The sequence below is a fragment of the Amblyomma maculatum genome, chromosome 4, assembly GCF_055883805.1.
Source record: "Amblyomma maculatum isolate TAMU_Amacu chromosome 4, ASM5588380v1, whole genome shotgun sequence".
Classification (NCBI taxonomy): domain Eukaryota; kingdom Metazoa; phylum Arthropoda; class Arachnida; order Ixodida; family Ixodidae; genus Amblyomma; species Amblyomma maculatum.
The window spans coordinates 127,352,161-127,380,147 of record NC_139347.1 but is presented as its reverse complement, the minus strand read 5'-3'; the positions used below and the strand labels follow the sequence as shown (position 1 = coordinate 127,380,147).

At 47.5% G+C, this 27,987-nt stretch overlaps 1 protein-coding gene across 3 annotated transcripts; it reads left to right on the top strand.

The window, feature by feature from the left end:
- The first annotated feature begins 2 nt into the window (after window positions 1-2).
- On the top strand, window positions 3-22,796 carry LOC146192347 (uncharacterized). Of its 3 annotated transcripts, none has more exons than XM_084602451.1 (8): window positions 3-191; window positions 3,555-3,607; window positions 6,543-6,638; window positions 9,071-9,097; window positions 11,291-11,406; window positions 18,094-18,183; window positions 18,340-18,394; window positions 22,616-22,796. In XM_084602451.1, the coding sequence occupies exons 1-8, from the start codon at window positions 77-79 to the stop codon at window positions 22,700-22,702; spliced, it is 639 nt and encodes a 212-aa protein (XP_084458577.1). In that variant the 5' UTR covers window positions 3-76; the 3' UTR covers window positions 22,703-22,796. The 3 variants fall into 3 exon arrangements, with proteins under 3 accessions (XP_084458577.1, XP_084458576.1, XP_084458578.1); XM_084602450.1 differs by having other exon boundaries at window positions 18,091-18,183; XM_084602452.1 differs by lacking the exon at window positions 9,071-9,097 and having other exon boundaries at window positions 18,091-18,183.
- Window positions 22,797-27,987: the final 5,191 nt, after the last annotated feature.

Genomic DNA, 27,987 nt, shown 5'->3' with positions numbered 1-27,987 from the left:
GGCAGATCCGCAGAACGCGCTTTGTTGTGGCTGTGTAGTGTGGTTGCGTTCATACCCTGCGCGAAGAGGCACAAATATGTCTGGTCGCGGGCAGTTATTCATCGGTCGCTTGCCGTTAGACACCAGAGAGCGAGACGTGGAGCAAGTATTCGAGCGGTACGGCCGTCTACTCCGATGCGACGTAAAATACGGTGAGTGGCGTATCGTCTCTAAGCCTTGTGCAGCAGTAGGCTGCTCAGAACGCTAACTGCTGGCGCTGGCACTTAATCTAGTTTCAGTGCGCCACGTTAATGCCAAGAGTATGACCTACTATTTGTTTGCACGGTGATCGCCTGGGGAACGCTTTGAATGATATTTGTTCAGTCGACGTGTACTTTGCTCTTGGAACGCACGAGGCTGCGGAAAGGCCAAGATGGCTGCCCTTAACGTAGTTTTGCCGCTCATTGTGCGTTTTTGTTTTGAAGTTTAAAGACATTTCTGTTTCGTTTATTGGTCGCACGCAGCATTGAGCCCGTCTGCGCGGTGTAGCTCGTTCGCCGTGCTTCCGGCGAGAGTTTTCGCGTCGCTCCGCTGTTCGGATGGGTAGTCTACGCAATCGAACGTGGCTTTCAGCAGACGCGCTGACGCTCGTGCAGGTGGATATTGCTCTCTCATTTAGTAGCCTAAGCACCCAGCTTCGTTTCTGTTCATAAAAATCTCCCTTATAAGCTCGCGTCTTTTAATAGCCGCTTAGATTGAGCTGATTGGAGCTTTTTAGTGCTTTCATCCTAGATTTTTTATTTCTTTAAACAAAAGATCCGGCTGGGCAGAATACCCTGGAGGAACGTCCGAGCACCTGAAGCCCATTTACAGTTTCCAAAGTCCTTTGCAGTTTTTCCGTTTGTTGACAACGAACGCCCGCGATTTTGCTAAATAAGTGGCTTTGGCTTCGTGATTTTCTGTACGATTGCAACAAGGGACTCAAGTTTAAATATGCCTTGCTTCAGTGCAAACGACACATGTGGCAAATTTAGCAGCTGGCTTTCACTGCTTTTCCTGCTGGAGTATGTAACAATATCTTGCACTTAAGTGAAAAATAACGAGAAAAAGACAAGGGGGCAAATCTGCATGCATTGCCTTTGTGCAGTTGCATGTGAGCCAGCCCTCTGCGGTAGCTAGAACATCGGAGAGCCTCAGCAAAGTGAAGAGTCAAAGGTGGTGGCCACACTAAGAGCACAAGTGCGTGAAGGCTCAGGCATCGCATGATTCCGCCAAATAAAAACTTGGGCTATAATGATGACTTTGGTTACCTGTATGAACTCATGCTAGCAAAGATAGAAAAGGGGCTTTAAAGGCACACTACGGGTGCTTAGGAGCAGATGGTCTGGCTTGTTTACCTCACAAGGTTAAACGATCCAAAGGTAACTAGGCTATGAGGCATGCCGTAGAGGGCAGCCAAAATATTGACCATGTGGGGTCCTTTAAAGTGCACTTGCATTGCGTAGTACATGGTTGCATTTCTTTTCACCTATTATTGAGGCAGCAACAACATTACTCGTGTACCTGAAAACAAATGAACAGAGCATGCACTTGTAAGTTTCGAGGAAAGGTTAATTTTAATGAGCTGCAACTGACACATATGATGGCACATTATCGCCTTTTCACCTTTTGTTGTGCAGCCAGTGCATGTGGCTGGTATGCACGAGCATCTTCTATGTTCTGTGTCTAGAAGCCCGGTGAGGACTTATTGATTTCATGAGTAGGGTCCAGTCTTGCAAATTTCGTTCTGAAGTTATCACACCTGTGCATCCACGTGTTTAACATGCTTAATTTTGTAAAATTTCATTATTTAAGCATAGTAGGTTATTTTTATGTTAAGAAAAGCACAGCCTGCAGCCCAGTTTAGACACCATTTGTTTTCGCCATTGTACACATGGCAGTGGGGTGGTGCATTAATTTATGCGTGCGCAAACACTGTTTGCAGCTATACCTTTTCAGCTCTTCAGTCAAGGAGCTGTGAGCCATGTCACACAGCCTTCCGTTAGGGAAAAGGAAGTTTCTAGTTTAAGGAGTTCCCATTTTCCTTGAGCAGGTGAAAGGAGTACTTCCGCTCCTGGTCTTGAGTTCTAATGTTTAAAAATAGGCATTGGCATTCATTTCACATTTAATAGCGATTAAATATTGTGATCATGTAACTCAATATCGGCCTGTACAAAAATGTTTGGGCAGTTTGGCTCTCCAAACTGTGGGACATTGTGGCCAGCAGAGCAGTCAAAAGCACTGTGTAAATAAGGTTGAGTGCGTGCATGTTTCACATATTAGTGACACAGTGACTACTTCCTTGAAGAACTCCGTTAAGCTCCTTTATAGAAAGTTCAAGTGAGTTGCCCTGGTGACTAGAGGTGTTAGACTTGATGTCACGCCTGCTACATAGCTTACGTGTGAAGTCATAGCAGCAAGCCCGCTGCAGCTACCATGCTTGTGAGCTGCGACCGTCTTTAATTTTTCTGCATTGAACTTCCTCCTCTTCCAAGTGTAAAGCCATTTCGGAGGGCTCTGGTAGCAGTGCACCTCAGCCGAGGACACCATAAGCTGGGGTGAAAATAGTGGAATTGGCTTGCATCTGAATGCTTTGGGAAATGAATATCTGTAGTGTGGGACAATAGTTCCCTGCCCCGTACATGCTAGATTTTAAAAAAAGAAAAAAAAACCATCACATGAGAAGCAAATAAAAGATTCTCCCTCGGCTGCCATTTATTGTATAGAACTTGTTCAGCTTCTGTTTCCCTATTTTTGTTGTGGAGGCTTAGCATTGTTGACGCGTCATTTTCAGGTAAAATGTCTGCTGTGCATTCTATGAATCGGGACGTGTTATTCGTCTTCAATGCAGAAACTGTAAAACTACAGGGGGGTGCACTCATGGACAGAAGGCTTTATGTGACAAAAGAGCACTATATTTGAGCAGTCAAGCAAAGCATGTCAATGAAAAAGGCTCATTCACAAATGGGACAAGTTACGCAACATAGAAATGCATGTTTTTCTGGTATTCCATATTCCGCCCAACTTCTATCCATGCCTGCACATGATTTTGTTGTTTAGGTACGATTGAGCATACTTATAACAAACCTGATGGTCACGCGCATTTTATTTGTATTCAAAATTCATAGTAAGTGGACTTGTCCAATCACTACCAAAAAAATTACGATAGATAAAAAAAAGGCATTTAAGAGATTTGCTGAGCATATATGTTTATTTGAAGTATGCCTTATCGAAATGCTCTTCATGCTCTTCAGAGTGGTCATCAGCTCCTGACTGAGACACTTTTCGCACCAGCTAGCTGGTTTAGGGACGCCGATTTAGATGTTCACAGCAACCTTTGATAGGTTGTCATCCTCTTTTTGAATCCTTTCATTGCCTCAGTGGGATATCTTCCTCGTTGAACGAAGCTGACAATTTGGCCAATAAGTTGGTTGAGCGCAGTGGTTGTCATTGGCAGGTGAGGCCCTGTGGGCTGTCCTAGTTCTTTTGCTGTCGCCTCCATGCTGATATTTGGTCCCTTGTTTTCCTGTCTGCAGGCACTGGTATGGCTTATGCGTTTGTGGATTACGAGGACCACCGTGATGCAGAGGTAAGTGCGCCCCCTCTCTTGGCAAAAGGAGACTTCTGTGGCGAGAGTTTCTGCGCTTGACTGAAGAGGCCTTTAGGCAGCCGATGGAGGCTGCCAGGTCTCGCCTGTTTGAACGTTTCCTTCCAAAATTTGCCGGAGGAATGTGCGTTGAGATTCAGATGGTCTGAACGGGTCTCTCCAAGAGTCACGTGGCTCCCAGCCAAGTAGTGAAGCTGGGGTGGGGTTTCAGATCTTTTCGGGCTCTCTGCAGGTGATTTTTTGACTTAACTAACCAACACTGTGGCAGCTGACGAGCTAAATTGTTTTGGGCAGGTTTATACGGGGATGTTGCCTCACGCCAAACTTTGCTTGTCCATCCACTAAAACTGCCAAGGGAAGATGTTGGCTGTCGAGTGTTGCGCCTGATATTTTGGAACTAGCTGTAAAACCAGCTGCACGATTAAGCAATTATTTAAAAAAAAAAAATAAATGCTTACCAATCAAGTAATCGAAGTACTGAGTGCACTCATGCTTTACCGCGACCAGAACAAACCCTTCGGCTTTATTAAGGCAGAAGAATGGCTAAGATATTGGGGCGCAGGTTCCCTAATTTTCTGCGGCAGCCCGTAACACCCATTGAAAATCATTTCTGGCTATGCCACCGAAGGCCAGACATTTCACTTAGCTGCATTTTCTAGCTCGTAGAAGCTCAGCTTCCATTGGAGTAGCATACATGGTTGTTGTAACGCAGTGCTTCTAAGTATGGCTTTAACTATAACTTGACGGCTGTCGAGTGTTGCGCCTGATATTTTGGAACTAGCTGTAAAACCAGCTGCACGATTAAGCAATTATTTAAGAAAAAAAAAAATAAATGTTTACTAATCAGTAATCGGAGTACCGAGTGCACTCATGCTTTACTGCGACCAGAACAAACCCTTCGGCTTTATTAAGGCAGACGAATGGCTAAGATATTGGGGCGCAGGTTCCCTAATTTTCTGCGGCAGCCCATAACACCCATTGAAAATCATTTCTGGCTATGCCACCGAAGGCCAGACATTTCACTTAGCTGCATTAACTATAACTTGACGGCTAACTTGGGTTTGTCCTTAGTGTTGCTTTGAGCAGCTCCGAGAAACAGGGCAGTTGGAAGCATAGTTTGGTGCGAGTGCAACAGGGGCAAGCATGGGTTGTGGCCGGGTGCTGGCCGCTTGTTGGTCCACTGTGGGGAGAGAAGTGGTATGGCCTCGTGTGTGCCTGCTCCAGCCGCTGGCTCATTCCAGTGGACAGACCGCCCGACCGGAGAGAGAGAGAGAGTGTGGGTGCCACTGACAGACAGAGGGGGGCTCTGGCCTACCGACTCGAGCCACGCCGACTGACCGAGCGCTACCGACTGGGCAGCCGGCGGCGGCCATGATGATGAGAGAGCGTTGCCCTTTGTGTGTGGACACGACACGACACTGCCTTGCGCCCCACCCCCGCGACGAGAGAGAGCCACCCCATTGATTGCAAATGAGCGTTAAGCAGAAGTGTGTGCGTGCGTACGGTGCCCCGATTGCTCCTCCTCCTCTCGGCAAGTGGCAGCGACTCTGGCCTCCCTTTGGCCCCTCCCCGCCGGGTTCCATTCGGTTCCAGTTGCTCTTCCACCTTTGCCCGGGTTGCCACCGGAGCGGTCCTATGGGTCCACCGTGTGGCCCACGGTGTGCTGGGTTGGTGCATCTCCGCATGATCGTTTTCCTCTTTTTTTTTTCTTCCCCCTTTATCCGCACGCATCTGCTCGTGTGTGCCCTGTTGCTGGCTCCTTGTTGTTGCTTGGCCTGCTGCTAGCTTTTACTCTGGCTTTGTGGCACTCGTAGTGCTGGGAGTAGCACACTTTGCTGTTTCTGCCCTGCTTTCGCTCTGATATTTCTGAACCTTTTGTGCGTCTTTTGTTCATCTTTTTGTTAGTTCCTCTGACAAGTGCCAGACGTGTGTTAGCCAGTGGGTGAGGCATTTCTTGCCGTTAGCAATGCACGGCTGGCTGTTACTGATCCGTGGAAGTAAATAATTTTTTCCTTTAATCTTCTACACTGTCAGAAGGCTTTGCACTAGCCCTTGAACTGGCAGAAACATTCACTTTTCAGGGGATAGTCTTCTCACTGCTTGAAGTGGTGGGCACGTTTTATTTTGCACCCGTTTATCGAGCTTCACATTGTGTTCTATGCCACCTCCATCAATAGGTTGCTTGCCATCTGCTGACATCTCTGCTCTTGCCATCCTTGTTTGAAGTGTCTGCTTCATTTCTTTTGCACTGGAAGCATGCATTGTTTGGCTTCGTTGCAGACTGCTTTTTTATTAGTCACTGGCCACTTTGCTGGCTCTGCACTGCTCTCGACTGGTGTGTTAGGTGAGCATTTTGCCGTCCAAACCGGGGCAGGTGGAAGCTCTTTGCTCCTGCTTGAATGACAGCTCTGTTAGGGGTGTGAGAAACTTATGGCCGTTGTATCTGGATGCAGGTGACTTGAATCGGTTTTCACGCATTACGTTGTGCATCGTTTGGTGGCCATAAATGGCGGAAGTAGAAAGTTCATATAACTTTTGCAACATGGAACTGTGGTGAAAAGTTTGACTCGCAGGGACACTCTGCGAGTACACGTCCCTGCGAGTGCACCGGTTGGTACACAGTGCGGCAGATAACGCGAGCGGTGCCTGCCTCGTTGGCACCATGCTTTCTTGCTGGTGGGGACTGGCACTTGATGCCACCTTATGCAGTACGCTTTCTTCCCTCTTCCCTTGGCTTGCTGTGGCATGTTTTTCCCTGTCCTGCCTCTGTTGTGCAAAGGCGAGGGAGGGGTGGTCGCTCCGGTGGCACCATAGTGGGGGGGAGTAGACCCAGCAGTGGTGAGCTACTACTACCTTCCCAACGGAGTGTGCTACCACACGTGAGAGCTGACCCGCAGCTGCGCTGGGCCCACCGCAGGATGCGGTCAAGTACGAGAACGGCCGGGAGATCCGGGGCCAGAGCGTGGTGGTGGAGTGGGCCCGAGGGCCCTCCTTTCGACCCTCAGCCAGCAAGGTGAGTCAATGCCTTTTTGAAATCGCTGTTGCCCGAGATGTGCATGCGTGCGTATGTTTGTGGAGGAAGGAGAAGCTTCGTGGAGGTCAGTGTTAGGGCTGACTGGGGCACGGCATTATGTAGGTAATTCAGCAGATGCGAGTAGATGTCGAGCCACAGCCTGTAAAATGTGCCCTAGTTGCAGTACACGCTAAAGAAAGGCGCACACTAGCACGCTTAGTGTTTTGTTGGTACCTGAAAGGAAACACTAACTAGTTGTAGGGCACCGTGCATGTGTACCTGCACAGTCCTTATTTCCTTTCTAGGCAGGATATGGCTGCCCAAGTTTGACTTTGCTTGTGACTGCTGCCAATTTTTCTTTGCTATGAAAAGGATGCAGAAGCAGCTAGTCTGTCTCTCCACCAAAGGTTCATCTACAGGATGGCCAGTCGCGGTTTCTTGCTACACAGTTGCTTTGCTTAAAGCTCCTTGGGGATTCGGAAATAGTGCTGCACTCCTCCACTTTGCATGCTCCTTCTCAGTTCTCTTTGTGTGCCCCCTGCCATGGCTGCATGCACAGAGCACACTTTTTCCCTCCGAAGTGCCTGCTGCTCAGCCGCTGTTGGGTGCATGCTCTTTGCGCAGCTGAGGGAGTGCATCAGTGGTGTATAAGATTGTAAATGCTCCAGTCACAGCATTACGACAACTGAAAGCGGTCTCATAGTTTGTTTCTTTCATAGGCCCCTTAACTAGGAGATAATGAAGTAAGACTAAGCTTTTAGCACGCTATGTATTGAGCCTAAGTATTGCCTTTGGCATGTCTGCATGTTTTTTTGTGTGTTCTTCCTCGGGATACACTAAGGAGGTCCTTTATTCATCGTACCTTGTAGCAGTAATGTAGTTGCAACCGAAGTGTATCTCATGTGCAGCGTACCATCCCTCTGAGAGTGTAACTTTTTCACTTACTAGTTTTGTCAGCAGTAACTAGAGCCGTGCTATGGCTTCGAGGGTTCAGCCAATTCTGACATTAGTTTTCCACACAGGACTTGATTATTATATCACAGCCATTCTCGTTATTAGGCCGCCATGGTGTCTCTCTCAGTGCCTTTGTTATTGGGCTGCTAGTACCAAGCTCGTGGTTGCAATCCTGGCCACTGTATTTCGATTTGTTTAGTTGGTTACTATCAGGGCTGTTGAGTTGTTACAGATTTGATGGCAGCATAATAAAACACCTCTGTGTTTTCATGGGTCTTGGTTAACCAGTCAGCACCTCAATGTGCAAGCAAGAGAAAGTTTCTTCTCTGCAACCAACCTTTACAAAATCATGAAAGGCGTAGCAGGCAGAATTTACAATGCTGCTTTACGACCAAAAGGCTGCAACTTTTGAGCTTAAGAAATAGAGCATGGAATTTAACCTGCTAAACGCAGGAAGTTTTATTTACGCACTGTAGAGGTTTCTTAAGCATTAACAGAGGAAGAATAAGGAGCGAACAGAAAGAAAGATTAAGCTTAAATCAGTGGACGCGGTAAACAGTGTCAGTGACCAAAGTGCATCACGTTTTGTTTCTTCTATTGCTGGGGAGTCGCTGCTTCTTGCAGAAGCCGTTAAAACTTTCTTTACTGTGTCGTAAAACTGTGTAGTCATTTCCAGGTCACTTGCTGCAGTCAGTTGCGCAAGTCTGCTGCATAAGCAGTCATGAGCAACGTAGAAAACGTCCGTGTAAAATTCTCGGTGATAGAGGGGAAAATTTGTCCAACAAAATAAAAATAAATTAGTTGCATTGCAAATTGTCTATTGCTCAATTCCACAAATGAAGATTAAGGTACAAAATAGAAACATTCTTAGATACTAACTTTTGTTTCAGTGACTATTGGCTTTCTTGACGAAAATTTTGAACTTAAGTTGAGTACAGTGAGCTGTGTGCAGAGTGGTTTGTATGCAGGAAAATGGTAGGTATAACCCATCCTTCTGCTTCGCTTTGGGGTTTTCTCCTAACACTCGCGATGCAGGCTCGTTAAAAGAAGGGAAGAGACTAGAGTAGGTTGAAAAACAAATGCAGTTTGATGATATTATTCTTGAAAGGGGGGGGGGGGGGAGTGAGCATGTAATATACAAAAAAAAGATAAAAGCGCATGGTTCCTCCACATAATACAGCATGTTCCAATTGAAGCCAAACACAGCATGGAGTGTCCAAGAGTAGTTAGGCTAGGTGGATGAGATTGAGCAGTTTGCAAGGATTAAGGTTTGCATGCAGCCATTGCTGGGCACATTTCATAAAAAATGGCGGGAGAGGCCTTAGTCATGTAGCAGGCATAGTGTGGATAACGATGGGGATGATCTTAGCACTGCTTGCTCACCTTACGGGTGTGCCAAGCACCAGTTTCTGCTGCCAGAATGGGATGGTGCGACATATTTGGGTTGCTTTCTTTTTTTACATGTGTGTCCCCTGCAGACTAGGCAGACACCAGACAGACCTCGGGTACGTTTCCATACTACGCAAGTACTGGTGCTGCATTGTGCAGTTCTTAAAAATTGATTCCTTATATTGGGCTTCTGCCAGAAATCGGGCAGGAGCCTCTCTATCCCTTTCTATCTATGGGAAATCTCATCAGCTTTTAAGAAGGGGGGGTACCTGTGAACTGATGTACGATATCTATATGTGGAGCCTGCCATTAAATGTCCACATTGGTCTACATCCGTGGTAATGTAAGTGGAGAGGGTTTTGTTTTGGCATAACATATTTCTAAATCACTGCCCAAATTGTTCCCAGCCCACATCAGAGGGTTGCAGTTGTGGTACTCCAAGGTAGGGAAGGTGCAGTGGAAGTTAGGTTTACATTTCCTTTCAGCTGAAAATCTGTCTGAGAATGAGGGTTGCTGCCAAGGGGCAAGTGTTGCTTGTTGGGCTAATTGGTTTACCAAGCTGAGTCCCAACTAGTGCAAAAGACACGGACAAGAGTGAAGAAGGGACGGGTAGTGACCTTCCTCTCTTGCCGGTCTTTACTTGTTAAAGGTTAACTGAAGGGGTTTTAAAATTTGAGCATAAAGGGGGTGAATGTTTGAAAGCTGCTGGTAAAAGCATGCGAAGTCTTTTTGTGCTATTGTTTGCAATAGTAGGCCATTGCCTGGCATTCAGTTTTTCTGCAGCTGGTAGAGAGCGTAATGACGCAACTGCAGGGGCAGAATCGTTTGCTTTAGAAGAAAAAAATCGACAGCACCGAAATTAAATGCCACTAAGAGTTGTTTGGAAGCGTGGGCTGACGCATAGTAGGACGTGGGTGACACAGTGGAAATATGAATGTTGTCATTATTGAGTCCCCATGCTGTGATGCTTTGAGGGGAAGCCTGGAGGTTGCCCTGAGCTCAATCAACGATTGTCGTCACTGTAAATGCTAGCGCAAAACCACTTGGTACGCTTAACGTAGTGGTTGGGTGCCTGATTGCAAAGTCCGATGGTTCAGGTTCACATTTGGTTACAGAGTTGATGTCAGTACATGTTGAACACCCGGGGAGTGAAATTCATTTGTAGTGCCCTACACTGCATCCCTCGTAGCTTATGTTGCTATGGGAAATTGAACGACATATACTATGTACACAGTACAGTGTTAACCTACAAGCATCATACATTCAGAGTAAAAAAAAAATGTTCCAGCTTCCTTTAAGATGTTGAAAAGAGAGGATAGTTGCCAATTTCAGTATACTTTCAATCATTCGTGTGTATAAAGAAATTGCACATTCAGGTCATTCTGTCAGGACTGTATGCTGTCAAGGTCAGCCTACTGGTAAAGCAGGACTATATTAACGGTAATGTGTGTGCGGAAAAGCATTACACTGGGAGGAAGCTCTCTAAAGACCGTATACTGCTGTACTCAACTATACTAGCCTGTTGGGAGTTGAAACTTCATTTCCCAAATAAATGAGAAACTTTAGAATAATCTAAATGATGGCACATAAAAATCTGCTGTTCTGTGAATGCCATTAGCACAGGGAACTTGAGGTGGCAGAATTGCGAATTAGTAGGCTATTTTAAATTTGTCTTTTTTTGAGGTACTGATTCATTGTTTTACATCAAAAGCACCCGACTGTGCTGATGGTCAGTTCAGACCCACTTCTGAGGATAAGGGGACTGGTGTGTTTATGGAGATGCTGTAACCACGTCTTGGCTGTCTTGGAGAGGTGAATTAAGGTTATTTGGGGTATAGAGACGAAACGTAGCTTATCTGCAGAGCACCTCTCTTGCATTATGGTTTCCAGGGTCACCGGGTCACCTACAACACAGTCGCTTGCTTTTTGAGTGGTTACCATATGTACTTGCAGCTAGAAAAAAAGATCTCAGGTTCCACAAAAGAAAAGGGATTTTGTTTACATTTCTACATAGGAACTTGAAATGTCTGATATGTTTAGGTAAAAGTAAAAAAAACTGCTTGTCAAACAAAAGGGGTCATGACTGTTCGATTACCTTCAGTATTCTTCCTTTCATAATGTAGCTATCCCCTTGATGTTGCAAATGTACTGCCTTTTGATTCTGGTCACGTGGCTCAAATCTAATTGGGTCCCTTGGCAAGCAAGGTGCGCCACGCACTTGGTTCAAAAGACTCAATATTTTGTCTCAAGCTGTTTTCCTTGAACCAGGGATGAGGCACGTGAGCCATTCGCTCTTTTTCTTCCCTTAGGACCGGATGGGGGGTTATCAGAGCTTTGACGAGTGCTACCGCTGCCGCCGGACTGGCCACTGGGCCCGCGACTGCCCGGAGCTGGACCGTGAGAGGGCCCACTACTATGGGGGACGGTGAGCATGCAACATCCTCTCAAAGTGTACCCACAGCGCTTTTCATTTTAGTCCTCAATCTGTACCTACAGCGTTCATATATTATTTCTACCTGTAACTTCTTGGATGGCTTGCTTGCTGTGCTAGGCAGTTTTATTTGTTGGGCAAGTTAACCCAGATCCTTCAGCAGACATAGCTTTTAATATTAGAACTTTGTTGTGACATTTAAACCTCGTTATAATGAAATTGTAAAATGACTGCGGATGTTTTGTTAGATCCTGATTTTCGTTATATACAAATGTTTTCGCATGAAGGGTGAAAAAGACGATGCATAACTAAAATCAAATTAAGAATTGAGTATAAGTAAAACCACCTGAAAGTGGTTATAGTAAATCAGAATTACTCAAAATTATAGATGCTGTGAAATATTTTGCGATCGCGCTGATAGCACGTCGTGACTGCGGTGGCAGCCGCCACCTCCACCACGGCTCGCGCAGCGAGTCTACGAAGGTGTCGGGAAAGGGGTTGGAGAAGGGAGAACCAGTCTTAGGGAGAACGAGCACTTTCGCGCAGCCACCAAGCGAAGTGTTGCCTGTGTCTTCGCGCATGTTACCGCTCACCCACCACTGTCGGCCCAGGGAACAGACTGTCTCTAGTCGCTGGTGCACTGTGCTGTTCCCGCTGTCGGCGCGTGGGTGCTCGCGAGAAACCGTGCGGCAGTGGTGGACGCACACTGTTCACCCTGTGCCATTTTTCTTTTTTCTGTTATCTTTTGTCGCTTTGAAGCATTAACTTTGTAGTGCCTCATTCCGAAAGCGAAAGCAGTGGCACTGATGAACTGTGGTCGCTCGTTGTTATAGTAGACTTTCCTCTCACTTCAGTTCGGGTTTTATTGTTCGGAAACTATCGAGGTTTTGTCGAATTTCCAGCAATCCAGCACTAGCTAAGAGACAGTCAGTGCAGAGAGTGTTTTTGTTTTTCAAGGTCAACTACCGTGAAATATTGCATGGAACTTTTAAATACACGCATTTCAATGGGGGCAGTGTTGGGGAATTGAAAAACTTCGCAATATCGAGGAATTCGCTACATGGAGGTTCGTTACATTGAGGTCTAACTGTAAATGTTGTAACATGGCGAGTAGCAGCAGATCCTATTGTGCTTGCTTTGTTATGCTCAAGGATGTGTGGGTATGCAGCATTGTTGCCCATACAGTTTGGGATTTGCAAACAGCAGGGGTTGCATTGTTTGGTGGGAAGCTTGCTTTCTCAGCTGTCTGGTTGACCTCAAGGAAGTTTCATTAATCATTGTTTTCCTTTTCTTGTTGGTGCACTCTTGCTTGCTAGAAACAAACTGGCACAGTGAAAGCTTGCTAATTCGAAATTCACAGGAACCAGAAAAGAAAGTTCAAATTATTGAGCAGAATCCAAAAAGGGTTAGGAGAACCACCTACATTACAGTAACTTGATTTGGCGAAAAATTGGGCGATGGTCGTCTGCATTTTCGATGAGCACAGCACGACATTAGGTTTTTTTTTTTTGCATACTCTGGATGCGGTCGGAACTGCTCGGAAATGTTAAGGGCTTTTTTGGCATCCTTGCTGCTCATGGTGTGACGAGGTAGCAGCAGTGCCCTCCTCATGAGCAGCCTGCATTGTAATTGTGACTTCATCACTCAGCGAGCTAAATGGCACTGGATGAGAACACATTTTGCGAGCAGTGGAAGAAGCACTGAAAACTGCCAGTACTGTTGATGGCTTCCCATAACACCACGCAACTGCAATCTGTTAGCTGGCTGATTGATGCACAGCGGATAGCCACTATTATCGCAGATTGACACGAGCGGTGCGGAGCTTTCAAAAGCTAAACTGCAACTAAGGAGTGCCTGTTGTGCTAGTTTTCATTGTGCTGGCTTCATCATGCCTGGATTGGGGTGGGTGCTGTCTACTGTCGCAAAACCGTAACATGCGATGGCTTTTGAAGAGAACGCTAAAGACCAGTATTATGAAGGTATGATGATGGCGGCGACCGCAGGCGCTTTCGTTGATGATTGATGGATGCATAGATGGGCTGAAGACGACAGACTGATGCATGTGTAATTTGGACTCGCAAAAAAATTTCTCCTCACTGTTGAACTTCCCCCAAAACTGATGATAATTAATCTTGGAAACAAAGTGAATGGAGTATATACAGTATTCTTGCACAGGCAGAGGCAAGTCAAGAGCTATATAGGGCAGTGGTTGTATAGCCTGGAAGCTAAGTGAAAGATCGGGAGTCTCCCGAGCCTATCGGGAGGGTTGGCTAGTGTGCATGAAATTCGGGATGCACCTGCTCTAAACTGGTTTTCTCCATTCAGGAAGCTGAAGCTGTGTAAACAGCGTGCAATTCAAATTTCCTTTGGCGGAACCAGTGTGTATAATTACCGACAGTAGCATTATTTTCTGCATGAAAGCCTGCTGGAAACTTGAGTCATTGCATAAGTGTACTAGCTACCTGCTCAAACAACTTCAGACCACGCAAATAGGCGGCTTTAGCATACGCATTGACCTTCCAGTCTTGGATAGTATATTCAAAGTATGTGAAGCAATTGGAGATGCTTGCGAGTTACTTGACCTTTCTAACCACGCTAAACCACTCAAAGAATTGACGCACTACGGCTTGTGTAGTCAACCTGTCATGGGAATGGAGCAAGAATGGAAGAAAAATGGGTGCATTTAAAGCGGTTGGAGGTGTTTCGATGCCAGACCTCTGCTAGGCGTTGCAGCAAAGAGGAGTGACGAGCACGTGCACTACTGTGGCCAGTGCAGTCGTGTCTTGGTGATCTGATAAGAGCACATGACATTGAAACCGGAGTCTGTGGCATTGCAATGGAGCACGCCTTTTTTTTGGAGACACACACTTGAGCCATCAGCAAGCCGTGCTGTAGACTTTGTTATTCTGGTTGTACTGGTGCTTGGTCACTTTAAGGGGGGACACGGCTCTTTGGCACCGAAAATCGGCCTGAAAATCGGATTTTCAATTTTTTCATTTTCGTATTCCTCGCACCATTCCGCATCTGCACGCAAATTTTCATCCTTATACCCCGCTTATTTATGAAGTTATAGCGATTAAAAAATGCAGTACCACACCCACTGCCCTTTAAATTGTGGACAAACGACACCCAATTTCGATCGCCCGGCGCATGAGAACTACGCGCTCCACCGCGGCGATTTTGGTCTCGTTCGAAAGCGCGCGCTTTCGGCTTATTTTTTCTTTCGGAAAGCAACCCTGTGCGCTCCGCCTTCCCCATAAAAAACAAGCAAAAAGATAGCATGCAGCGCGCGCTACTATTGGCCGCTTAAGGCACGTGATCAAAATGGCGTTGTTTGGTTGGTTCCGGCAAGCTAGCCCTGAAATGCGGACTCCCAGTGACGCCATTTTGTCCTTCTGCCGACCACGCTAGTGCAACGCGAGAGTCATGCCAGGCGCGAAGAAGTACCGCTCTTTGCACAAGTTCGGGCGAAAGCAACCAAAGAAATGCGTTAAGAATGCGACTTCGTTGCATACTGTGCAAGAAGCAAGTGCCAGTGCTGCGGGATTGTGTGACGATCACGTTGCGGGCGGCGACGCTTCTCCGATTCCGCTGGACAACGGCGCCGTTCTTCGTGCCGACTGCAGTCGTGTACGTATTGATACTGCGCCTGTCACTAACAGTGACATAACTCAAGTGAGTGCCCGTGAGCAAGCTACGCTTGATAGACTGGTATCGACGCCGGCGACGGCACGAAAGACCGCGCTGTTCGCCGATGCAAGTGGTGCGTCCGCAGAGTCAGATGCGGACGGAATAGCCTCCTATGCGGTAATTGACCTCAGCATTGTGAATATCCTTCTGGATGCCGTGCGGTGCAAAACGTGTCGTGGATGCGTGCGTTTAATTACCAGCGACCGGAGCTATGGCCTCGCCGTAAAACTGATCGTGCTGTGCGACAACTGCGGTGAGATTGCGGCCGAGTGGAACTCGCGGAGGGTTGACGGCGAGAAAAGGTGCAATCCTTTTGAGCTGAATATTCTGGCTAGTCGAGCAATGCTGTCGACCGGTAACGGCCAGACAGCAATGAACGATATCTTTTCGGCGATGGGGTTGTCGCGGCGCGGGATGCACAACAAGACGTTTCAACGGCATCTGAAGAACACACTGCAACCCGCTGCTACCCGAGCCGCCACGACCGCTATGGCACAAGCCGCGCAGGCAGTGGCGAATGTCTACGATGACTTGTGTTTTGGGCATAGGGGGAACATCGCCGTGTGCTACGACGGCACATGGATGACGCGCGGACACTCATCACATATAGGCGTCGGTGCCGTGGTGGAACTCTTCACTGGTTACGTGCTTGATTATGTGGTGTTGTCAAACTTTTGTCTGGGCTGCGAAATTGGTCCCAAGCCAAACACTGACGGCTACGAACTTTGGAAATCACGCCACCAGTGCCAAAAAAACACCAACTCCAAGGCTGGTCAAACGGAAGTAGAGGCTGGCAAAATTCTGTTTGAAAGATCTCTGCAGCGCCACAACATGCGCTACACAACCATGCTATGCGATGGGGACAGTCGCACGTTCAGTGCTCTTAAAGATGCTGCAATCTATGGCTACATTGAAATAGTCAAAGAGGACTGCATAAATCACGTGCACAAGCGTATGGGAGCAGCTTTTGCGCAACCTCTTGCAGAGACACAAGGGTGCAGGGAAGCAAAGTCTTGGCGGCAGAGGAAGGCTGACAGCTGATCTAGTTGACAAGCTGGCAATATATTATGGCCGAGCGCTTCGATCAAATGTAGGTGATGTGGATGCCATGCAGCGAGCTGTGATGGCGCCATATTACCACATCACATCTACTGATGACTGCCCCAAACACAGTTTATGGCCTACCGGTGAGAAGTCATGGTGCCGCCACAACGCTGCAAAGGCAAAAGAGGAGCCTGCAGCAAAGCACAATTACAGTCTGCCAAGAGATGTGGCTGATGCTCTTTTGCCTGTTTATAGTCGTTTATCAGAGAAGAGCCTGCTGCAGAGGTGCATTCGGGGGAAGACCCAGAACTCGAACGAAAGCTTCCACTCGGTCATCTGGACCTTGATCCACAAAGAGCGGCACTCATCACTGTTTGCTGTGGAAGCAGCCACAGCAGAAGCTGTGCTGCGCTTCAATGCCGGCTGCAAGCATACAACAGCAGCAATTCTGCAAGAATGCAGTACAAATGTGACAGCAACTGGGTCCAGGAGAGCTGAAGAAAAGGACTTGCACCGTAGCGTACGTTCTGCAAAGAAGCGGGCGGCTTCGCTTGGCGTTGCTAAAACAGAAAAAAGAAAACACCGCGACAGCATGCACCCCGACTATGCTCCTGGTGCATTTTAATAGCATGAGGTCTTTGGGGTTGCCCTTCCTGATTAAATGCCGTGAGGCTTGAGTGCTTCCGACAATCCCCCAATTTTGGTAGTGTTGCATTTTTTAAAGATCAATATCTCTGGTCCTGTTCTTGCTATTGCTTTAAAAATTTTTTTTCTAGAAAGGGAATCCTGCGAGTCTCATGAAACCAAGGTAAATGCAGTGACGACAAAAGAAAATTTGCTGAGAAGGTTATGTTGTCTTCGGTACCCAAATGGAATTTTCCTTTCAAGCGTTTTCTATTGCGTAACTTTGGCTCAAATTGGCATAGGCCATTAATTTTCGCTTCAGATCACTTTCCACCTGTTTCTGATCTTGTTGACATATCAATCATTGACATAATTTACACCTACATGTTGTGAAGTGTTTTTCCTCGTTTTCTCAAAACTGCAATTTTGAGGGTGCTGCAATTTTGGAGGAGAGATATCTCTTAGTCTATTTGTGCTATAGCTCTCATTCTTGTCTTGTTAGAAAGAGAAAACCTTCGACAGTGCCGTAGGACAAAAATATGTACAGTTATTATGCGGCAACATTTACAGAATTAATTATCAATCTTAGGTGCCAACCTGGGCTTTTATTCATAAAAGTTTGACTTATTGTAACTTTGGTTCAAATTCTTCTACCACGTTAATTCATGACTAGCGGCACTCTATGATCCTTCTAGATCACTCTGGCAGGGCTATTCTCCTCATGCCATAAAGTGTTTAGTAATTAACTCACCTCCAAACGAAGAACATGAATTAGGGATTATTTTGAAAGCTATTTCATCTACAAGAAAACTAATCAGATATTTGAAATCAGCATGCAAAAGTACATTAATGGTGCAAGTTTCAGTCAGATCCACCCATAAATAAGGAAAAAAGTTTTAAGAGGGGTATCCCCCCTTAAACGAGCACATCAAGCATCGGCATCGCTGTGCCTTTTCACAGCTCTGAAGGGCCATCACTTACCCGAGGTTAGCAGCAGTATTTGGTCAGGGCATTTCGTCATAACGCCCAGAATCCTTGAATTAGCTGGTATGGGGTTGCAGGTGGCCACTTCACATCGTAGGGTCTTATTTATATTAGAAATTATGAGACCTCAGAAAATAATTGTGTTAATTGGATTTGTGATATCCAGGTTTTACTGTACATGCACTTGTAGCGGATTACAGATTGTTAGCTTGCCTATCTTCACTGTGTTGAAGTGGTGTGCGCCTTATTGGAGCTTGGCCTTCCTGTGTTTTGTGCAAGTGCAGCCGATGAAACGGCGGTTTTGATTTGCCCGTCTGCTGTTGTATTACATTGCAGCAGGAGCCGCAGTCGTAGTCGCAGCCGCAGCAGGAGCCGCAGTGGCCACAGGTCGTACCGCTCGCGTGGCCGTCGCTCCCGCTCGAGGTCAAGGTAAGAATGTCTTGTGCCCAGCTGGGCTGCTGTCATGCCTGGGACTGGGGAATGCTACTGCTGTCTGGTGCAGCCTAAAATTGCAGTGCAGTGTTTGTGTGCCCTTACTGGGGCAGTGTAGCTTCCCGCTAATGTTTTCTCGCTTTATTGATCCAGATCGTCGAGCCGTCGCCGCAGCTGGACTCGCAGCCCCTCACCGCGCGACAGTCGGGTGAGAACCTTCACAACATTGCCTGTTGTCCCCGTAGTTACTTTCGTAACTGTGGATGCACAGTGGAAGGAAGTATAAGCGAAACACAGGAACGGAACCAAATCGCGTTTGCCCCTCCGGGGTGGCGCAGTGGTTGCAGCGCTCGACTACTGTTACAAGGACGCGGGATCTAATCCCTGCCTCGGCGGCCGCTTTTCGGTGGAGGCGAAAGGCAAGGCGCCCGTGTGCTGTGCGATGTCAGTGCACGTTAAAGAACCCCAGGTGTTGCCCGTGTGCTGTGCGATGTCAGTGCACGTTAAAGAACCCCAGGTGGTCGAAATTTCCGGAGTCCTCCACTACGGCGTCCTCTCATAGCCTGAGTCGCTTTGGGACGTTAAACCCCACAAACCACCAAACCAACCAACCAAATCGCGTGTTTTTGGTATTCAAGCTTAGGCTGCATCAGTTATGCAGGCCCTCAGTAAGCTGCTACCTAGCTCGTTAGTTTTGCGCTGCCGCACTGTGCTGGAAATTTGAACCCTCGTAGGTACTGTGAGAGGTAGGCCCTCATTTGATAACTTTGATGGCCGGATGTTCGAACCAAGGTTGTCTTCACATTTGACACCGCTGCAAAGACAGTAACTTCTTGGGCTTCCTTAAGCTTCACGATTTGCTGCTGTTATATTTTTTTGTTTGCAAAGTTGTGACATCTTTAGTGCAACATAATTATTTTACAGGATGCCCTGTTTTATATCCTTTGTACTGAGCGCATTGAAATACAATGTGATGCTTACAAGCATTCCATTGGTGGTTAGCTGTTTCGCATCAGGCTCTGCAGCACATTTTCTTCAAACTTCTCCCGCTGAAGTAACCACTGCCAATGAATACACACACATATTAAATGAACAAGACAACACGGCTGCTACGCTTCTTGGACAGCTCCACCTTCAGGAGTGCTGAAGAATACCTGTAACTGTGATTCAGCTGTATACGGAAACGTTAACCAGTTTGCTCATAATTGTACATTTCCTGCAGCAGGGGAATGCACAAAATTTTCAAGCCAGGAGATGAAACGGTGCATGCAGTTGCAGTCAAAAGGAATGTACCGTCTTTTGCAGAAGTTTGCAGCCCAACGCGCCGGACGGAGGAGCAGTATCGCTCCCGAGAGGCGGCGCTGCCTGGTGACATAGCTATAAAGAGTGAGGAGGCTTGTTCTCTCTTCCCCTCATCCCACGGTTGATATCGCACATCTTTGCTCTCAGCCGCAGGATGAGGGGAAGAGAACAAGCCTCCTCACTCTTTATAGCTGCGTCACCAGGCAGCGCCGGCGGGTGCAACGCCGCCTCTCGGGAGCGATACTGCTCCTCCGCCCGGCGCGTTGGGTTGCAAACTTCTGCAACAGACGGTACGTGCGAGGCAGTCAGGGCCTGCTGTTAGCGACTTCATGTCCTGAAATGGCTCTTAACTGGCGAGAGCCATTGCGATGTTCAGCAGCACTAGCTCTAAGGAGGCGAGCACCACATCTGCGGGAGCAGACATGTAATGTTTACTTGCACAGAAACCAATATGACAGCTTTTATCTACTCAGGGGGGTTCAGTTTAGACAGTGTTTTGGAGACGTCACCAGAAACTTCTAAAAGTATTATGCCCCCCCCCCCCCCCCCCTTCATTCTCTTGAGCGCCGTAATAGTAAGCTGAGTAGAGTGCCAATAAAAATGGAAATCAACTTTCGCGCACTTCTGTTGTGATCACACAGGAAAACAGGCAGCAAAAGTGTTGCCGTTGGCCACAACAAACTGATGCTTGAAAATCTTTTTCTCTACAAGAAAGTTAATATGAGCGATTTTATAATCTCCTTGCAAACCTAGTAGCTGGTAGCATTTCCCCGTGAGCATGTTTCTTCAGTATGGCTTGAAATTTTAAGTGTAAGGCCGGCACCATCACCGTACAGCTCAAACACTGCAAAAACCCTCAAAGGGCTAGAAAAATGATGCTTCATGTAAATAGTTTTGTTCCACACATGGATTGGTGTACAGTTGAATCCCGCCACAACGAATACCGCCACAACGAAATTTCCGCGACAACGAATAATTTTTTATTCCCCGCGAGTATCCTATAAGAATTAATGGCCTAAATTTCTCTGCACAACGAACCATTTTTGCAGAGCGTTTCCGCTTCAACGAAATTTTCGCGTTCAAAATCGAAACCGAAACTAGTTTTATTGGCGAGAAGTCCAAGTCAAATCCAAAGCCACATTAAGCATGAAATCACGTGAAGGCAGTTCCGCCATTTTGGCTTTGTGTCGTGGTCGCGTTGTTCACTCGCTGCCTTTCTCTTCGACAACGACGAGTTTTCATCCGCAGGACACGATGGCAACGCAAGTGAAAAAACGCAAAGCTCTTTCCCTTGAGCAAAAAGCTCAAATAATCGCCCAAGCAGAAAGCGGAAGGAAGAAAGCGGCAATTGCTGAAGACTTCGGAATTCCTGCAAGTTCGCTGTCAACGATTCTAGGCAATAAGGACAGCGTGAGAATGGCACTTGCTTCAGGCACATCCTCGAAGCACAAAAAGGTGACGCGGCCCCTCCATGAAGAGTTGGACAAAGCAGTGCATGCGTGGTTTGTGGAAGCACGAGCCAGCAACGTCCCCCTGTCCGGAAGCATCGTCCAGCAGAAAGCCTTGAACTATGCATGCCTACTTGGCATTGATGATTTTAAAGCCAGCATTGGCTGGCTAAACCGTTTCAAGGCCCGCCATAACATCGTTGAAAAAGTGTTGTGCGGCGAGTCAATGTCAGCAGACGTGGACGGAGCAGCTGCTTGGAAGGCGAGTAACATGGCCGGAATTTTAAGCAACTTCGCGCCTGCAGACATTTACAACGCCGACGAGACCGGGCTATTCTACGAGATGTTGCCGGCTAGGACGCTCGACTTCAAGGGGCAGCGCTGTCACGGCGGCAAACACAGCAAAAAACGCATCACAGTGCTGCTTTGCACAAACATGGATGGCTCGGACAAGCGTCCGCCGTTAGTCATAGGCAAAAGTGCCAAGCCGCGCTGTTTTAAGGGAACTCGTAGCCTACCTGTGCAGTACAAGGCGAACAACAAGTCATGGATGACCCGCGCTATTTTCACCGAGTGGATGATGGCATTCGACCGCGACATGAAGCGGCAGGGCCGTAAAGTTTGCTTGCTTTTGGACAATTGTTCAGCGCATCACTCCGACGAAGTCAAGCTCACTAACACGGAGCTGAGGTTTTTCCCTCCCAATTGCACGTCTGTCTTACAGCCTCTCGATCAGGGCGTGATTCTTAGCCTGAAGCGCGCTTACCGCGGGAGGTTAATTCAGCGGCTGCTTTTTAACACTGAAACCGGCCGAGACACGAAGGTGGACTTGTACGTGGCACTGCAGATTATGTCTGCTGCCTGGAGCACACTGGGGCGCTCAGTAATTGTGAACTGTTTCAGGCACGCCGGATTTGCCGAAGGTCGACCCGTACACTCTGCTGGCCTAACACCAGGCGTTACAGACGACGACGAAGAGGCGTCACCGGCTCCGGGGATCACGGCCGCCTGGAAAACGCTGGGAGAAATAGGAACCGTGCCGCCTAATCTCGAGCTCGACGAATACATCGGCGCTGACGCTTGTGTTGTTGTTCACGAAGATGTGAGTGATGAGCAGATCATAAAAGCTGCCCGGAATGATAAGGACTCTTCCGGTGAAGAAGACGACGACGTACAGGAAGCGCCAGCTGCGGCAACCGCCGTACAGGTGATGGACGCTTTTGATGTCATCAGGAATTTCGTTGCTGTCCGAGACGACGATGTTGCAATGGGTTTGCTGACCGAGTGCGAAAATCGCGTGACGGCGTTGCTCGCCATGAAGCGTAAGCAAACCAAGCTTACAGATTTTTGGCATTAAACGCCTTTGCTGCTGCTTGGGCAATTCTTTCTGCGTTTCACGTCAAATTTTTGCGATAACGAAGTTCCGCGAGAACGAATTTTTTTTCTTGCACTGTGAATTTCGTTATAGCGGGATTCAACTGTACTGGATATGATTGCTTATAAGCGTGAGCAATGCAAACAAAATTTTCTGCACTACACTTTCGTTGTTTCTCACTTTTTTTCTTTTGCAGTGTAGCATTTCACTCTATTTTTAGTGGAGAGTTATTTTTTGAACAGGGCCTAGCGGTTGGCAGCTAAGGCTGGATGTGTCTTCACTGTGTGTTGTGCCTGTCATGCAGCACCGCTCTCGCCGGGATGTGTCGGAGAACGGTGGGCGGCGCAGTGCCAGTCCTGCACGCCGAGGCAGTCGCAGCCAGTCACGCTGAAGCCCATCTTGCCCGGAACATCATCATTTTATGTCAGCAACAGCAGCAGCCCAACTGGGGTAGTTGTGGCAATAAAGGTTACTGTGTGTGTGTGTGTGCATATGTACACCTGAGTCTCCTTCCCAGCCAATAGCTGAATGGTCATCTGTTCAAAAACACTGCACTCCAAAGACCCCAGCAATTGGGAAATGGTTATATGCCCCGTGCACCGCCTACAGGGGCACCACTGAAATTCACTTAGCGGTAACTTTCAAGTCTTTCTGGGATACGAGTTGCGGCTGCTCATGCCTAGCTGCGAGGATTGGCGATGTTTGCGAGGGCGATTTTTTCAGTTGCAGATTTTTTTTTACGCTGGCCTGAAGCATAAAGCTAAGGTTGTCCTTAGTGTAAAGGCGAAAACGATGCTGCAGCCATCTGGGGGAAATGCATACACATGCCAGGTGTCTCCTACAAACAAGTGCTGAATGACCACCTGCATTTTTGAGCCCTCTTTATTTTTGTGGCTATGCTGCATCAACTGATCAATTACTTTAGAATTATCGCTTTTTTTTCATTTACCCTGCTGTTGCTTCGCAAACTTTTAATATGGGCTTATGATGAGGTGCCTCAATCCAATATATGAGACGTTCTGCGCCACCAGTCATTACCCCGTGCCAGCACTGCTCTTGAACGTTGCAGTTTCACTTGCACTTGGGGACGCGTGACACTTGATGTCCACTGCAGATATCAAAACTGTTCTTGTAAGTTCTTTGAATAAACCGATTAGCACAAGACTAAATAACGTTGGTTTTCAAGCCTACCGTACTATTGTTCCTGTCTAGGTCATCGATCATTATTTGCAGTTCACCCCCTGAGTTGCTTAGCAAGGCAATGTCATCTGCAAATCTCGGATTACTGAGGTATTCTCTATCTACCCTTATCCCTAACTGCTCCCATTCCAGGTCTGAATACTTCCTCTACGCAAGCTGTGAATAGTACTGGGGAGATTGTGTCTCCTTGCCTAACTCCTTCCTTTATGGGAATTTTACTTTATGCAGAACTATATATTTCCTTTTCATAGTTCGGATCTGTGGTTATTACCTGTCCTAAGTAGACATATTCGCCTACTACTTCCAGTGCTTCGCTACCTAACGTAAACTGCTGTTCTTTGCTGAGGCTGTTGAACATTACCTCAGTCTTCTGCATATTGATTTTTCAAGTCTACTTTTCCTGTCTTGGTCATCAGCAAATTGCAGATTACTGAGGTATTCATCTACCCTTATCCCTAACTGCTCCCATTCCAAGTCTGAATACTTCCTCTAAACAAGCTGTGAATAGTACTGGGGAGATTGTGTCTCCTTGCCTAACCTCTCTTTATGGGAATTTTGTTAACTTTATGCAGATCTATGGTTGCTGTGCAGCCACTATATATATATATTTTCCAGCACTTTCACGTACGGCTTCTACCCCCTGATTTCGCAATGTCTGCATCACCGCCGAGGTTTCAACTGAGTCAAATGCTTTTTCGTCAATTAATGCTATGTATAAGGGCTGGTTATATTCCAAGCATTTTTCTATCGCCTGGTTGATGGTATGGACATGATCTATAGTAGAATAGTTTCCGAAAACCTGCTTGATCCTTTGCTTGAAGTGTAAGGTCCTGATTCTATTAGAGATTACATTAGTAAATACCTTATACGTAACAGACAGTAATGATTGGACTAATTTTTAAGGTCTTTAGAGTCTCCTTTCTTATGAATGAGGATAATGTTTGCATTCTTCCATGGTGCCGGTACCGTCGATGACACGAGGCACTGCGTATACAGGGTGGCCAGTTTTTCTAGCAGGATATCCCCCCACTCCCCGTCCTTCAACAAATCTGTAGTGATCTGAACCTCTCCATCTAATTTCCCTCTTTTCATAGTTTTTAATGCCTTCTTGACCTCGTCCTTCGTTACTGGTGGAACGTCTGGACTGTTTTTCCCTACCGCAAATCTCATTATGGTCCTGACTACTTTGGCTACTGTAGAGATATGTATAGAACTCCTCGGCTACTTTGACTATCATGTCCATATTCGTGATGATGTTGCCCGCCTTGTCCGTTATCGCATACATCTGGTTTTTGCCTATGCCCAATTTCTTTACTGCTTTAAGGCTTCCCCCGTTCTTTACAGCATGCTCAATTTTCTCCATGCTATACTTCATAATATCGGCCACCTTGCGCATATTGATTAGCTTTGATATCTCGGCCAATTCTATGTGGTGTGTTGGGTTGGAAGCTTTCATACTCTGGCGTTTCTTAATCAAATCTTTCGTCTCCTTGGACAGCTTACCGGTAACCTCTCTATCCTACCGCCTACTTGTACAGCGCACTCGGTGATATCTCTGAAATTATTGTTCATTGCTTCTAGGGTAATGTGGTGGTGGTGGTGAAAAACTTTATATTTGGGAGCCTTAAGGGATTACATGCTAATGACGGGTCGGCTCTTGGCTGCGTGTTGTGGCCGGAAGCTGGTGCTTCCCAGCGACACCCAAAGCCCAGTTTGTCAGCCGCTTTTGAACGGCCGGGTCAGAGCTGGACACCGCAGCCTCCCATCGCTCGAGGTCGGAGAGTTGCCAAGTGGCTGGAGGGTGGAATTCCGAGCATTTGATCATAATATGCTCAAAATCAGCTTTAGGTGCCCCACACAGGGTGCACTGCGGCGAGAACAGTAATTTGGACCCCTGCACACACGTCCGTTCCTGGCAACGAAGCGGCGCACGAGTTAGCCCGAGCTCTCTACTTCCGGGTAACTGTGGAGCCGCCCGATTGCCGGAACATGGACGAGCGTCTGCAAAATTATACGGAGATTCTTCGAAATTACAGGTTAAGCAGGAGACTGATGCCACCACCGGATAAAAGTCTAAACAATAGGGAGGCAGTCGCATGGCGGCGCCTGAAAGCGGGGAACTTTGTAAACCCGGTCTGGGCATATTATGTCCAAATGGAAGATAGGAGAAACGATAAATGCAAGCACTGCGGGGATAGAGGGACCCTCGACCATATAATCTGGGAATGTACTAGCTCCCCAGGGGCTAAAACAAATATAAATTGTAGAGAAGCCTGGGAGGCCCTGCTGCGGAGCGAGGTCCCTGCTGCACAGCTACAAGCCACCCGTCTGGCGGAAGAAGCCGCGAAGAGCCAAGACCTCTTTGCCTGCTTCTGATCGCGGATGTCTCTGCTCCCGTCTCTTAGGCCTGCGTGCCGGGGGCGGGAATTGGGGGCCTCCTAATCTGGTGGAAAATAAAGCTGTTATCATCATCATCAAGGGCGACCGACTCACGCCGTCGCAAGCCGCGGCGGTGCCACCACGAGCGCCTACTGCGCTCTCCGCTAGGAGCGCGATTGTGGCGTTCTGTGAAGAGATTAGGCTCGGCTCACGTCGCTAGAAAGCAGTAGCTGTGCCAAACACCAGCGGCTTAACATTGCTTCGCGGCGATGCCGCCTACCACTAGGGAAGCTCGTCGTAATGCGCGTAAAAGAGAGCGGCGAGCTACTGAGACAGAGGAAGAGCGTGAAACAAGACTCGCTAACCGACGTGCCCAGTATACAGCTCGGCGAGAACGTGCGAGCTCTTCAGTGGATGATGGGACTGATTCGCTCAGTGTTGTCAACAGTGAAGATGGAGCCAGCTGTAGTCTTAGCAGTGACGAATGTTGGAATTTGACTAAACTGCTGCAACGAGCCCATGAAACCCAGGAAGAACGACAGGAGCGGCTTCAGAAGGAACGTCCATCGCGGATTAAAGATAACGAACGCAGGAGGAAAAGACGTGCTGAAGAAACATCAGAAGAGCGAGAACAGCGTCTAAAGAAACAGCGCGAAAGTTCTCATCAGGGCTGGCCTGATTCAAACCGATGGAGACATTAGTGAAGGGCGTTGTGCTGACTACAAAAGAAGAGTCGACGAGTTTGAAGCGGCCACGCGCGAATTTCGCTGACGTTTCACTAACAACCCATTCGGTTATGCGTGTTCAGTCTGTGACCGGCTATGGCACAATGATAAACTTACACCGGTGAGTGCCTTGATATTTCCAACTTTGCTGAAAGTGTATCCGGACTGGGACGAACAGAGCTTAAACACTGGAGTAGTGTGTAATGCGTGTAGAGCCACATATCTGTGGGCATAGCCAGATACACTCTTAATGTCAGCTCATGTGCTAGTATTCACTGAGACAGGGTGCTCTGGGGATACTCCCATCTGCATACCTGGGTTCAACTTTGTCGGGGGGGGGGGGGGGGGGGCTAGGCGCGATAACCAAAGTAGAAACGCAGGGGTATGCATATACGTAAGGCAACCCTTGGAAGCAACCGTAGTGACACCCCCAGTGCCTACCGAAGATGGGGAAGCAGTGTGTGTTGAAGTGATTGCTTTGGGCTTTTTTGTGGCTGGTGTCTACATCTCACCGCAAACAGGAGACGATGCTGCACTCAAAACCTTCACAAACGGCCTGCCGAAGCGCACTGATAAAAGAATGCTCATATTCACTGGTGATTCCAACAAGGACCCAAGAAGAGACCCCAAATTCATCGAGGCCTTGGACGAAAAATACTACCTCCAGCTGTGCCCTTAGCAGCCAAGATCAACTACTCAATGGGGGAGCAGTTTGGATTTGGTCGCCTACAGAAATGCAGACAGGTATTCAATAAGAGAGGTACAAGTGAGGAGTCACTTCTTCACGGACCACCGAAGTGTATTGGCTTGAATAAAAGCGATGAACCACTGTAACAATGTGTCTCTTGTGTGACTAGTGTGTACCTCGGATTTACCAGGACACTTACTATGAGTGCCAAGCATGCCGTTGTAGCCAGTGCAGGAACAGCAGTTCTACAGTCTGCATTAACATCACCAGCAACCAAGTATATCCTCACACCCGCAGCGATTATAGTTTCACTACTAGTTGCACATAGAATAGCCAAGTGATCACCACAGCAGCACAAGGTATACAACACGTTTCACACAAGCACCACAACAGCACGGCTATCACGTGAGCGAGGGCGTAGCCATGGGTATTGCTTTCGCAATTTCCCGGCTTAACCAAGTTGAGCCACAGCCATTTTTTAGTCTCCGCGTTAGGACTTTTTCATGTCCATTTCCGGTTCTTCCGTTTGCTGAAGAAGGTATTCATGATCCTTAAGTTATTGCATGCGCTCTGCAAACTCAACTAGTAACTACCCCCCTGCTATTCCTAGAACCAATGCCATAGTCACCTACTGCCTGGTCTCCTGTCTGCTTTTTCCCTACCTTGGCATTGAAGTCGCCCATT